The 12,352-nt window shown below is 35.5% G+C and overlaps 4 protein-coding genes across 6 annotated transcripts in view; 1 reads left to right on the top strand and 3 right to left on the bottom strand.

The window, feature by feature from the left end:
• Positions 1-325: 325 nt before the first annotated feature.
• On the bottom strand, positions 326-1,417 carry LOC129809669 (lipase 3-like). Its single transcript, XM_055859695.1, has one exon. The coding sequence runs from the start codon at positions 1,415-1,417 to the stop codon at positions 326-328; it is 1,092 nt and encodes a 363-aa protein (XP_055715670.1).
• Positions 1,418-4,781: 3,364 nt separating this feature from the next.
• LOC129810154 (retinol-binding protein pinta) lies at positions 4,782-9,375 on the top strand. Its single transcript, XM_055860457.1, has 2 exons — positions 4,782-5,428; positions 8,742-9,375. The coding sequence occupies exons 1-2, from the start codon at positions 5,214-5,216 to the stop codon at positions 9,355-9,357; spliced, it is 831 nt and encodes a 276-aa protein (XP_055716432.1). The 5' UTR covers positions 4,782-5,213; the 3' UTR covers positions 9,358-9,375.
• LOC129810133 (lipase 1-like) lies at positions 9,247-10,627 on the bottom strand. The gene is made up of 2 exons (XM_055860427.1): positions 9,806-10,627; positions 9,247-9,748 (listed from the first exon to the last, which is right to left on the bottom strand). Exons 1-2 carry the CDS (start codon positions 10,592-10,594, stop codon positions 9,368-9,370), a joined length of 1,170 nt encoding a protein of 389 aa, XP_055716402.1. The 5' UTR covers positions 10,595-10,627; the 3' UTR covers positions 9,247-9,367.
• The window catches only part of LOC129810101 (uncharacterized), a 64,361-nt gene continuing 62,605 nt past the window's right edge, over positions 10,597-12,352 (bottom strand). For all 3 annotated transcript variants that reach the window (XM_055860371.1, XM_055860372.1, XM_055860373.1), the window contains one exon: positions 10,597-10,786. In XM_055860371.1, coding sequence (XP_055716346.1) covers positions 10,747-10,786 — 40 coding nt within the window. In that variant the 3' untranslated portion in view covers positions 10,597-10,746. The remainder of the gene's footprint in view (positions 10,787-12,352) is intronic.

Below are 12,352 nucleotides of genomic sequence, written 5' to 3'. Positions count from 1 at the left end.
AAGAACACAAATAAATATAAATTATAAAAATTAGAAATGTGAATTGTAATGCCCAACGCACAATAACTTTTGTTTACTAAACATGTTTTTGACATTTCAATGAGAGTGAGTGAGATCTATATCTAGTCATCTCGTTCATACTCATGGAAAATTTTAAAAACATGTTTACAAACAAAAGTTATTGTGCGCTGTTCATAAAACCAACATAATTATGTCTATTTTTAACATATTTATATTAAAAAGAAAAACCGGAACTAATGAGAACAAAAAATCAAACATTCTCCTTCTCCTGTGTGTGATATAATCCTACAATTCGAATTACAATTTAACTATCCAAATTTTCCTTATCTGCATGTCTAAGAATGGTCTCTAGGATCGATTCGTAGACCAAATCCCGAGCTTTCTCTCCCCAGCAAAAGTCCATGTGCCCGAACTTCTTATCAGGCACTACGACAATTTCTTCCAAACCAACTAAGTACGATCCTAGTATTTCTACATCCTCAAGCGAAACGAACAAATCACTAACTGCAGTGTACAAGGTTACTGGAACCTTTACATTATCCAAATCATAGCTGGGAGGTTGGCTTTTTCCGTATCTGACTAAATTGGTCTTCTTTCCAAAATCGTATCTGCAGAACCTTCCTGAATTTATTTCCTGGGCAAAGTGAAAAATTTGATAGACTGAAGCTGGTGCTGGGCTCAATTTGAGTACAAGGGGGACTACTGGTTCGCTTATCTGCTCGATGTTGCAACCTCCGACAATGCACATAATGTTGGAGCATATTTCGAGGGATAGGTCATTACTTTGGCATAGCATCTTGGCTATTCTATTGAATAAACTATCTCCGGCCAGTACTTCATCCAGATGCAGTGTTCTCCAAGTGAGACTCAGTAAGTTAACGAATCTGGCCAGGACACGAATAAACGGGCTTTTGACGTGTGACATAAAAACAGCTGGAGCTAGGCCTTGCATAGACTCCACCTTTTTGTTAAATTCAGGTAGTAAACTCGTCATCACAAAGAAAACAGTAGACCCCTGTGAATGTCCGATATAGTGAAGGCTAGGTTGTCCAGTATAGTTGAGGATGAAGTTTATGAACGCAGGGATGTCATACAATCCGATTTCATGCCAGCTAAATTTCCAAAAAGTATGAGGATTCACTGAAGAATTAACATGCTTCGTTGAATAAAAGCTTCCCCGGTTGTTTCCCAACCAGACATCCATGCCCGATTCTACTAGCGTTGCTACCAACGACCTATTACCAGTTATGCAGAAGTCCGCACTTGAACTCATTAAACCATGCTGCAAGTAAATCACTGGACCTTCTGGCACAAGATCTAACCTCTTGACATGGAAGAGCTGCAGAATATATCCATCCTCCGTGACTACATCGAACTCATCCAAGGTGTAGTTCATGGGTTCCAAAAAGCGTGCCTAATTTTGAAAATGATCTTCTAAGATGATCATTCAAATATTCAACGTATTTCGTTAAACTCACTGGATGATGGACTCTTGAAATTTGAAATGATGGCACAAAAATTGAACACAAACAAACTGTTAAAGCACTAAGAAACCCTATCTTATCCATATTCAGTTCACGGGCTAAGTGTTCGACTTAAAATATTTGTCATGAAGAGCATACAGGTAAGCATTACCCTTAATTGATCGAAAAAACTGGAACATCATTTATGATTTTGGTAAGAGTTGTTACTTCATTCTTTACTCTTATTTTTTACTTTGTAGCTTATAAACGTTTGGGTAATTAAAGAAAACTTTTGTTATATTGATTGAAGTAGGGGGAGGTGGGGTTACATTGACCTAGGGCTAGAATGAAAATCGTATTTTTTGCATAAGTTTGAAGAAAGCAAGATAAATTTTGGCAAAGTTTAGAAACGTGCGAAAAAATAGCGGTTTCAATGTACCCTCACCTTTTCTTACCGCTTAAATTCATTGGTTTTCATATTTTAGGTAGTAATTTCACTTTATTATTCCAGTAATTATCGTATTCTAATCTACGGATTGTTTTAATTCCATTTAAAACTGAATTATAGTAGATAAATAACGAAAGTACCGTTTTTATTTACGTGTACTTATCGAAATACAAACTACGAACTTTAAAAAAAGTCAGAAAACTTTATGATAAAAAATATTTTGTCAAATTCCCTTATTTCTAAAATTAAGGTTATAAAATGTTAGAATTATAAGAATTAAATTTTTGAACTTGATCAACGGAAAAATCTGTCGATCGACACTCTCTAAGATTGTCGCTAGATTTGTAGCCCGATTGAAGTTCTGTGGTAACAATAACAAGTTTAGTATTTTATTTTTATCAGTTTTTCAAATTTAATGAATAAAATATATTTTTAACACTGTATTTAATTTTAATTTCCAAAATTCTGGATTTTAGCTTTTCTGCATTTTAGCCCATTCGGGATTTTACCTTTTTGAAATTTTGCCTTTTCTGGTTGACTTTTCGAGATTTTGGCTTTCGAGATTTATGCCCTAGACACACTTACGACTTAAGCCAAGAGACGACTTAGTGGAAAATGACGGAAATTAAGTTTGATCATCATGTCGAATATAATTACGCTAAGCCATCTCTCGGCTAATCCTCAGGTCTGACAAGGCCCTTAGGCTTTTCAGAATTTTGGCTTTAAAAATTTTGACAGGAACCCCTCTGATAAATATTTTTTCAATAGAATTTTTCAATATTAACCTCGACAATGCATGTTATTCGGCATTCAGCTTCATTGTCGACCGGTTTTTTCTATTTTCTTAATTGCCATCTTTTTGTAGTAATAATACTATTTTAGGACTTCTTTTGTTGTGCGTTAAAAATGGGATATATGGATATGGAACGAAATTTGTTCGGTGATAATCGAGAAATTCGCTCGGAAATGTTAAACAAGATCCTGAAACACAGCTAGAAGAGCGGTGCCGGCCAAATCTATAACGCCAAAATCCCGAAAGTCAAGATTCGGAAGAGACAAATCCTGAATGGGTGAAAATCTCGAAAACTCATATCTCGAAAACTAAAATTCCGAAAGCCACCTTTCCAAATGTTAAAATTCCGAAAGGCCAAAATCCCGAATGGGCCAAAATCTCGAAGAGACAAAATCCTGAAAGCCAAAATCCCGACAGTCAAAATTCCCAAAGCTCAAATTCCGAATGCTAAAATCCCGAATGATCAAAATCCTGAAAGGGACGAAATCATACAGAGGATAATATGTGAAATAATTTCCCAAAACACAGAAAATTTCCCTTTACAAGCATGATCACGGATTCAATCGTGGGAGTAGCTATGACATTTTTAAGAATTTTGAATTCTGGCTTTACGGGATTTTAACCCATTCGGAATTTTGGCGCATTTGCGATTTAAGTCCATTTGAGGTTCTGACTTTTCGGAATTTTGGAATATTTCAGATTTTGGCCCATTTACGGTTTTGGCTACTCGGTATTTTGAGCCTTTCAGGATTTCAGCTATTGAGGACTTAGACCCATTCGAGATTCGGTCGGTGGAGTAATAAATCCTTACATTTTTAAAAATTATATTCAAAAAATATTTTTATGCAATTGCTTTCACTGATTGGTTAAATATTAGAACACTTTTAAGCTTTAGCCAATCACGAAACTCGATGAGACTTAAATATTTTGTTGGTTAGATATTTAAGTATCTTTTAGATAATGCTTCATTCATTTGAATTTAATAAAAATTTAATTACTAAAAAGTACTGAATGATACTAATAAATGCTAAAATGACTTTAATTCAATCTCTATAAGTATATAACAAATTATTTATTTTATTTAAATAAATTTGGTAAACATACCACACTGCTCAAAATGTAAGTAAATTGTTTTAGGTTTCATTCACCTATTTCCAATAAAAGTGGCACATACCGAATATGTCGTGAAACTTCTATTGCAAAGTTACGACGTGATAAATCCAATTAAAATTTTTATAGTCAATTTGAAAAGTTATAGAACACGCGAATGAACTAACATCAAATCAATTTGTATCGCATTTCAATTGCAATTTAATTAGCAGAAAATTGCTTTTCATTTATTAACTGTGTGAGTATCGTTACTATATTCTAAAAATGAGGATAACACCGAATTTTACTCTATTTCAATATTCTTTTTCATTTCAATTTCATTTCAATATTCTAAGGCAAACTGTAAACGAATCGCAGCAGAAGATTAATGGAATTTCAGGACATGATACAGTATCGATTATAAGACCCGAAGAGCGGTAGTCAAGCCAGAGAACTGACGGTCAGGAGTGTTTTATTATGTATCTAGTGGGATTGAAAGGGAATCATCTACTTTGAGCTGCTGGGACTGAATTCTTAACGTTACTTCGAAAAATAAGATCGTTTGAAGGAAGCCATCGACCAGTAGCGACCGGAATTGGCCAATATGATTTTGCTTCAGGACAAAGCCAGGCAGTTCAAGTTCCAGAAATCACTTCAGAGTTAGCCAATCAAAGGACGTGTTCAGGATAAAATATTTAACGTGACTGAATATTAAATTAGATATAGGTTCTGCTTAAGTCACTGCATTTGAACCTGAAACTTTAATAAAAAGGTAAAACAATTGATTACTAAAGTTTTCTGTACAAAGAAAAACTGATATTTCAACGTAGAAAACCCAACCCGAATATCAGGTGCAGCATTCACGGTGCAATGGTGACAATTTTATTGATAATTTCGAATTTATGATGGCCCGGCTTTGTGTTTGAGGAACCGCTGGTGAGGTTTACCAAAAAAAAAAGACATTCACAAGAGTAATTTCAGACACTTGCCTCTGAAAACAGTTCCATAGCATACAGCACATGGTATTTTGGAAAGATAATTCTAGTGCACTCGGTCTTTGTTTTCCATGACCCGCAGTATCACTGTGAATGATAAGGAACCCGTAGATTCTTTGTGGTGGAATAGAGAGCTATCGAAAGCCAGTGACATAATACTCATTTCAATTGGACTTTCATTTCTTTTCACTGGGGAATCTCTCCAGATGATCTTTTTGCCTCTTTTGTGCGTCTGATCTGCACTTTATTAGCTACTTTCCGCGCCACTGAATCCAAATTGCGATGGTGGGGAGACTTTATCTGTCTTCCAAGCACTCAGACTTGACGCCAAATCGACTTCTCGCCAGTCTCTTAAGATCAAACACTCAGTTTGCAAGGTTTGCAATAATTTTTAGCAGTGCTAAATGGATTACAGTTGCTCCTTGCCAGCAGATTGTTACATTTTCGCGGAGGCTCATTTAAATGAGACCTCAAACAGACGCGAAGAATCTTTAGCCAAATTTTGTAAGTGGATTGATGAGAATCCAGAGCTCAATGTTGAGAAAGATGTAGTGCATTTGCTGTATTTTCTACGTGGTGCAAAATTTAATGTGGAGAAAGCCAAAGACAAAATAAAGAGGTGAGTTAAAACCAAAAACCGGAAAGAATAATCATTCATTGATATTCGAAAGATTTTTTTTTTTAAATTATTGTGCTGTAGACAAAGTTTGCAAACTTGGTCACTTTCATCCATTTATTGACAATTGATAACGCCAAATGGTGTGTTTTATTTTTAGTGTGAGTGTATTTATTCACAGATGTGAACAATTTAACTGTTTAGTTCCGTAAACATGTCTACATATCTCCCATATCTCTGATTGTTATGACTAATTTTTTCCTTGATGTATAAAAGATTAACTCATAGCTTCGACAGACTGTGAGCCTAAGCCGAGATACGACTTAATGATAAATTAATGGAAATATTGATTTAATCATTAATTCATTTACGCTAAGCTGTCTCTCAGCTAAAGCTTATCTCTATCCAAGGCCTAATCCTACTGTCTGATACTCTTCTTTTAGGCGTTAAAAGATATCCCTCTCAAAAAATCAAGATGGCGGATTTCTGGTTCAATTTTGATTCTTTTTTTTTACATTTTCCTACCAACTGGTCCAGTCGATTGAAAAAAATAATATTACCATTGGAAAGGTCTTGAAGTTCTCTATAATTTGTTAAATTTGTTTAATCAATTTGAATTAAGACAAATGAGATCCTCTGCTCTTATGTTGTTTGATTAACTAAATGAAAAAAATTATAGATGAAACGGAAATGTATATACCATTAATTGTTTAAGTTCATAGAAACTCAAAACATCTCTAAATCCAATCCGAAATGATCTAAAGATACAATTCCAAAACTTTCTCATATTATTATTCGTAGAAAAATCTGTAAATTACGTGTGATTATGTCAGAATCACACTTAAGTCTGACAAAAGTACGTTCAAACTAGTATTAATAATTTTCTACAAAATCATAACAGCGAATATTTGATAAATTTCCGCTATGTATGAATAAGAGATAGATCAAAGGCAGTTGACTGAATAATGAAAACACAATAGCTGTGATTTAAAAACGATTACACCTAATAATTTAAGTAAGTTAAAAAAAAAACTATGCACCTCTTCTGACTTAAATTATTCATATTTTTAATATCCAGAATCCAGATTTTTTTGTTTTAAATTTAATCATTTTGTATATAGAAATAGGTGTTAGCCAAAATTCTGAAAATCCAAAATCCTGAAAAACCAAAAACCCGAAAGCCAGAATCCAGCAAGCCTAAATCCGGAATAGCCAAAATCCAGGAAACCAAAATCCCGAAAGGCAAAATCCGGAAAATCTAAAATCCTGAAAGCCAAAATTCCAAAAAGCCAAAATCCCGAAAGCCAAAATCCGGAGAAGCAAATATCCCGAAAGCCAAAATCCCGAAAACTAAAATCCAGGAAGCCAAAATCCCGAAAGGCAAAATCTGGAAAAGCTAAAATCTTAAAAGTCAAAATCTAGAAAGCCAAAATCTCGAAAAGCCGAAGTCCCGTAAAACCAAAAGCCCGAAAAGATGATAATGCTACAAAACTTTTTCTCTTGAATTTCACTTATTATTCCTTCCTTCATATTCCTCCAGGACCAAGGAGTAATTCATAATCAATCAGATTGGCTCGGGTTCCCAAAAAAATGTATGTGTTCCCCGGGTTTCCTGAAAAAAATGTATGGGTTTCCCAGCCAGATTGGCTCGAGTTCCCCGAAATGAGTTACCCCTCGTCCAGGACAGGGGTGGTCAGATCCTGCTTGCTCCATGAGATGACTGTCTCAGAGAACTGAATTTCATTACGTTTTCAAAAAATTTTGATTTTTCTATTTTTACTGATCTAACCTAAAAACCGACATACAACATAAAATCGACTATAAATTTAAAAAAAAAACACACATGAAAATTTAATGAAAGAAAGCACTGTAAAAGCTTTAATTTTCATAATTATGAGATAAAGGAAGCTTAAAGATTAAACTTAAATATTGTTTAGGCTAATGATACTTCATAAGCTAAGCCTATCATTTCTGACATTATCACACTTATGGATAAACTTACAAGTCAAAATTATGTAATATTGTAGAAGTAGAAGCCTAAGAAACATACAACTTGCGAGAACGGTTTGCATAGTTTTACCTAGAAGGTTAGTCGTCAACGCTAAGACGGCGATGGTCGCAAGGTAAGATAGGTGAACTATTAGTAATATCAATAGTAATGAATGGAATATGCACAAATTCTTCCTCAAAATTTATTGTATTTAAAAGTTTAAAAGTTTAAAAGCTACTCCTAATAAACTTTAAACCAAAAGAAGGCCCTAACGGTGTTGGACTTTTCGATTTAAGCTTATTTTTGTAAAGTTTGTTACGTTTTAGCTTAGCGACTAAAAGGAATTTGATACTTTAAAATTAAAGGGTTTTATCAGAGAATGCAAATAAGTTTTAAAGGACGGGTATTAAAGATTTACCACTCCTAAGTGATGAAAGTGTGTAGGTTACAGATGTCTATTATTTATTTATTTATTTCAGGGTGGCGGCATTACTTATGAGACATGTCTTTATTTATGGCCTCATTGCAATTTTTGTCAAAAAATGATTCCGAAAGCCAAAAAATGTAATGTTTTATTAAAACACATCAAATATTTTTAATTTTGAGGTTTTTCGAAAGCATTTTGTGACATTGTAATTTTTTTTTTGCGAGGAGGCTATTGGTAAAGACAGAGGCCACAAGTAACATCGGCACTCGATTCTTAATTATGTAATTGTGAGTTTGTAAAAATTATATTACCGTGTAGGTTATATTTTCGGTCATAATAGGTCTAGGGCCTAAGACCTGGATATAGAGGGGTAATAAAAATGGGGTGTGCATAATTTCTTAATCATAAGTTACGTTACATATTTTTGTTATGATTTTTAAAAATTTTTTAATGTAATTCAAATTATTTGAAAGAGCTTATGTATGATTTGTAATAATTTCTAACTATATACGACTTTCCATTTCCAAATTCAGTGGACACACAGCAAAAGATAACGACTTAGGGTTTTCGACTATCAATCTTGGAGAGACATTTTAAAGAATATATTAATTCTTTTGTAATGTGTTTTTTTAAAACTAATCTGAATATTTATATACTAATTTTTATGATTTGAAATTTTATTTTCTTAACAATAATCCTTTATTATAAATTGGATAAAATCGTTTGGAAACGACTGATCAAAGAATTAAAATCTAAAAGTTTGGACTTAAGTCCTAGATGTAGATAGTAAAATAGCAAAATAAATTAAACTTATTTATTTATTTACTTTGAATGTTAATATGAATTATTTAATTTCAATGCATTTTGTAAATTAATTGATTGATTGATTTATTTCCTAGATTTTATCGCATACGAGCTGAAAGATCTGAATGGTTTACATCCAGAAACCCATTTCATCCAGAATTGGATGAGCTCCTGAAGATTGGCGTATGCTTCCCTTTGAGAGAACGGGATGAACACAACCGCTTAGTGGTTATTATCAGGACCGGTGCTCACAATCCCAGACTACATACTCAGAACAACGTTCTAAAAATCTGCAAAATGCTCATTGACTTAGCCATTCGCGCAGACGAACGTATCTCAATCTACGGAGTGTCTGCGGTTTTGGACATGACTGGCGTAACCCTTAGTCATGCCCTACAACTGACTCCAACCCTTATAAAACGAACAGTGCAATGTTGGGAAACTTACCCTTGTCGAGCTCGTCGTATGGAATTTGTCAATGCTCCAGCCCATGTTAACATAATCCTGAATATTTTCCGGAGCTTTATGAGTGCCAAGCTGAAAGATCGAGTTTTCGTCACCAAGGGGCTGCCTAAGAATAATGAAAACTTGCCGGTTAACTTGGGAGGACATGGACCCAGCTATCAAGAACTTGCAGTTTATTGGCGGGATAAAGCCCGAGAAAGTGCAGAATGGTTTGCAGAAAATGAACAATATAAAATGACAATATAATTCCAAAGAATTACTCTCGAGCACGCATATTGTTAATGACATGCTGATGAAGAAGGGTCCTCTGATTAATTGCCCAGACAAAGTCCAAGTGGTTGAATTCCATCATAGAGACCAAGTGCTTCACCCTTACATTCGGTAAGCGATTGTGGAGGAGATTGACATCTTCAGGAGCTGCAAGCCAGTCATTGAAGCTGTGATAGAAATAAACTGGGGCTGTAACGCGTTGTAGTTGGTACTGGGGAGGGGTAGGTTGTCCGTAATGGATCTGGTTCATTACTGGACCATGGTCATACTGTCTGAAGATCCGAGATCTTGTAACTTGACCAAAATGGATCATTTGACGAGTGGACGCTCCAGCTGGGGAGTGTCCGTTAATGACGGGGAGCATAGTCTGGAAGATTTGGTAATTCAAGGACAAGCTTGTTAGGGAATCTACGTGTTTTCTTACCGTATTCAATTCTGCCGAATTATATCCTGCAAGGAGGAAGATTTCATTGTAGCACATCGATTGCGTAGGAGCCCCATCCCTGCACTCATCTTGCCCTCCGACCCTATTCATCTGATCCGTCGGTGCAAAGTCATGAACACCCATAACCTGAAGGGCCATTGTCGTACTCGTAAGCCACATGACCAATCCATTAACATAGGGGCTCCTTGTGTGATGCATATAAGCAGCTGGGGCTAGGGCTTGCATAGATAAAATCCGGGAGTTGTAGAAAGGCACTTCCGACGCCATTACCCAAAATACAGTAGTCCCCTGCGAATGCCCAATGTAGTGAATAGCACTACGACCTGTTACCTGAACAATGTAATCAATATTGGCTGGAAGATCTCTCGTTCCGATTTCATGCCAAGAGAAAGCCCAAAATGCAGACAAACTCGGATTGAGATTGGTATGACGCCTAGAATATCTATTCCCTCGTGCATTTCCCATCCAAACGTCATAGCCCAGATCGTGAAGCATATATCCAAGCCCTACATTAGGGCCCATTAGGATCCAATCTGCAGAAGAACTAAGCATTCCGTGCATCAAGAAAGCCACTTGCCCACCAGGATTTGGGATCCGGTGCAATTCCAGAATATACCCATCTTCAGTTGTTACAATATGGGTCTCAGCAGGGTATCCATACTTGCGTAGCAATTCCGTCGTTGTTAATCGAGCATCCTCCAAAATATCATCACCCTGAACAAGAACACTTCCAGCACACAAAACCAGAATCAAATAAAAGAACTGCATGATTCTTCACTGATAGTCACTCATTTAATAAGTTATTTTTTAAAAATTCGTAAAATTTATAACATTTCTTGCAAAGAAATCTGATAACTGATTATCAAGTAAACTTAATCTAGGCAATATAATTTAAGACGGGAAAGCAAAAGACAGCGACTTTATCTGGAACTTTGATCGTGATTTCGAGAGCTGCCCGTCCTACCAAAAAAACAAGAAAAGAACTTAATTTTTGCAAAGATAATAAAGAAAATATTAGGGTAGGTTTCACCAGTTTCCGCTAGTAGTTTACATCCTACTACTTATACTAAAATATTAATTTTAAGTTTGGTTTGATATAGATACTGATTTTTCAATCTTACCAAATTTTGATAAAAAAATGATCATTTAAAATCGAATTTGGTAAAAATAGAACATTATTATTGATTTTATTTTATTCTGTATTGTGACCTTATGTTAGGGAGGAAGAGACTGCGATCGAATAGGAAACTTTGACGAGGCTTATACGGGCTTCAGACCTAATGCCCTAGAAACACTTACGACTTAAGCCGACAAACGACTTTTAGTGGAAAATTATGGAAATGTGATTTCATCATTATTTCGAATATAATTACGCTAAGCCGTCTCTCGGCTAATCCTCAAGTTTGTCGAGGCCCTGAGGCTTAACCAAGCCATATGGCTGAACTGCCATAATTTCTTATCAGTCAAGAACTTTCGGAACAATTAATTTAGGATTGAATTATTAAGGGCAAGTGATCTATATTAGATTTTTATAAATAAAAGAAATGTTGCTATTTAGGATTTTGAGACATTGATTAGGAAACTAGGCTAAAGTCTTAGTCTGAAAACCACTTTAGGTTCCCTTCCAACTTTATCATTTGTTGTTTTTTTTTTAACTTTGCGAGAACGTATATGTTCTCTTCAAGATGAGTAACCGTATTCTTTAGCTTCTGTTCTGGATAAGACTTTGGCCCTTAGAAAGTAGAGGAAAAGACTAGCAAAAAATAGATGGGACACTGAACCTTTCTTGATTTTTTCAATTTTATTTTATATAACGTTTCGAGGGTGGATGTTATCTTCTTCAGGTATCGAGTATGGTAGAAAAAATCACGTACAGGCGGGTACACTGCACTTGGACTTGGATCACAACTCTTTCTGTAATCTTCACTTCACCATTAGACTGACTAACACAGAAGGCTGTGTCAATCAGTAGGATGTTCCACATTATATTATATGTCAGTCAATCGAATGGTGAACATTACGAAAGAAGTTGTGATTCAAGTGCAGTCGCAGAAAATAAAATTTCGAAAATCAAGAAAGGTTCAGTGTTTCCGTCTATTTCCTGATACATTCCATCGGACCGAAATTCCTCTGGGAGAGACCAGGCTGGGACCGGCTGAATTATGGTGTGGGTAATGATTCAAAACTTTAATTACTTAAGCCTGGGCTCGTGAGTAAAGGAGAAAGGACGCCTTGATAACTTCTTAAGGCATATCTCCCTAGGTAACATTCGATCTCATAAAGTCAACGACTTCATCTTATGCTGAGCCATTGGCTTCTAGTGTACCTTTCAGCTCTCAGATGATCGATAGAGCCTCATCTATTTTGGATTATAAAATCGGGTCCTTCCTATGATGGTCGTCAGAGAGTCGAATGACGGTAAGTGGGGAATAATATGACGGTAATTACGGAAGTCAGTTGGCGTCATAATAACTCTGAAATTACTCGCTCACGACTAAAATATGACGCCGACTTCCAGTGCTCCTA

This window comes from Phlebotomus papatasi, chromosome 1 (assembly GCF_024763615.1).
Source record: "Phlebotomus papatasi isolate M1 chromosome 1, Ppap_2.1, whole genome shotgun sequence".
In the NCBI taxonomy this organism is placed as follows: Eukaryota; Metazoa; Arthropoda; class Insecta; order Diptera; family Psychodidae; genus Phlebotomus; species Phlebotomus papatasi.
Note: the sequence above shows the minus strand (reverse complement) of the source record. Positions and strands in the feature narration are given on the sequence as shown.

What these genes read in the sequence shown, in the direction of transcription:
- LOC129810133 (XM_055860427.1), bottom strand. Translation starts at nt 10,594, where the DNA reads ATGCAGTTCTTTTATTTGATTCTGGTTTTGTGTGCTGGAAGTGTTCTT. An exon ending in ATTCGGCAGAATTGAATACG is followed by an intron (nt 9,749 to 9,805) that starts GTAAGAAAACAC and finishes CAAATCTTCCAG; the next exon opens with ACTATGCTCCCCGTCATTAA.
- LOC129809669 (XM_055859695.1), bottom strand. Translation starts at nt 1,417, where the DNA reads ATGAACTACACCTTGGATGAGTTCGATGTAGTCACGGAGGATGGATAT.
- LOC129810154 (XM_055860457.1), top strand. Translation starts at nt 5,214, where the DNA reads ATGGATTACAGTTGCTCCTTGCCAGCAGATTGTTACATTTTCGCGGAG. An exon ending in GCCAAAGACAAAATAAAGAG is followed by an intron (nt 5,429 to 8,741) that starts GTGAGTTAAAAC and finishes TTTATTTCCTAG; the next exon opens with ATTTTATCGCATACGAGCTG.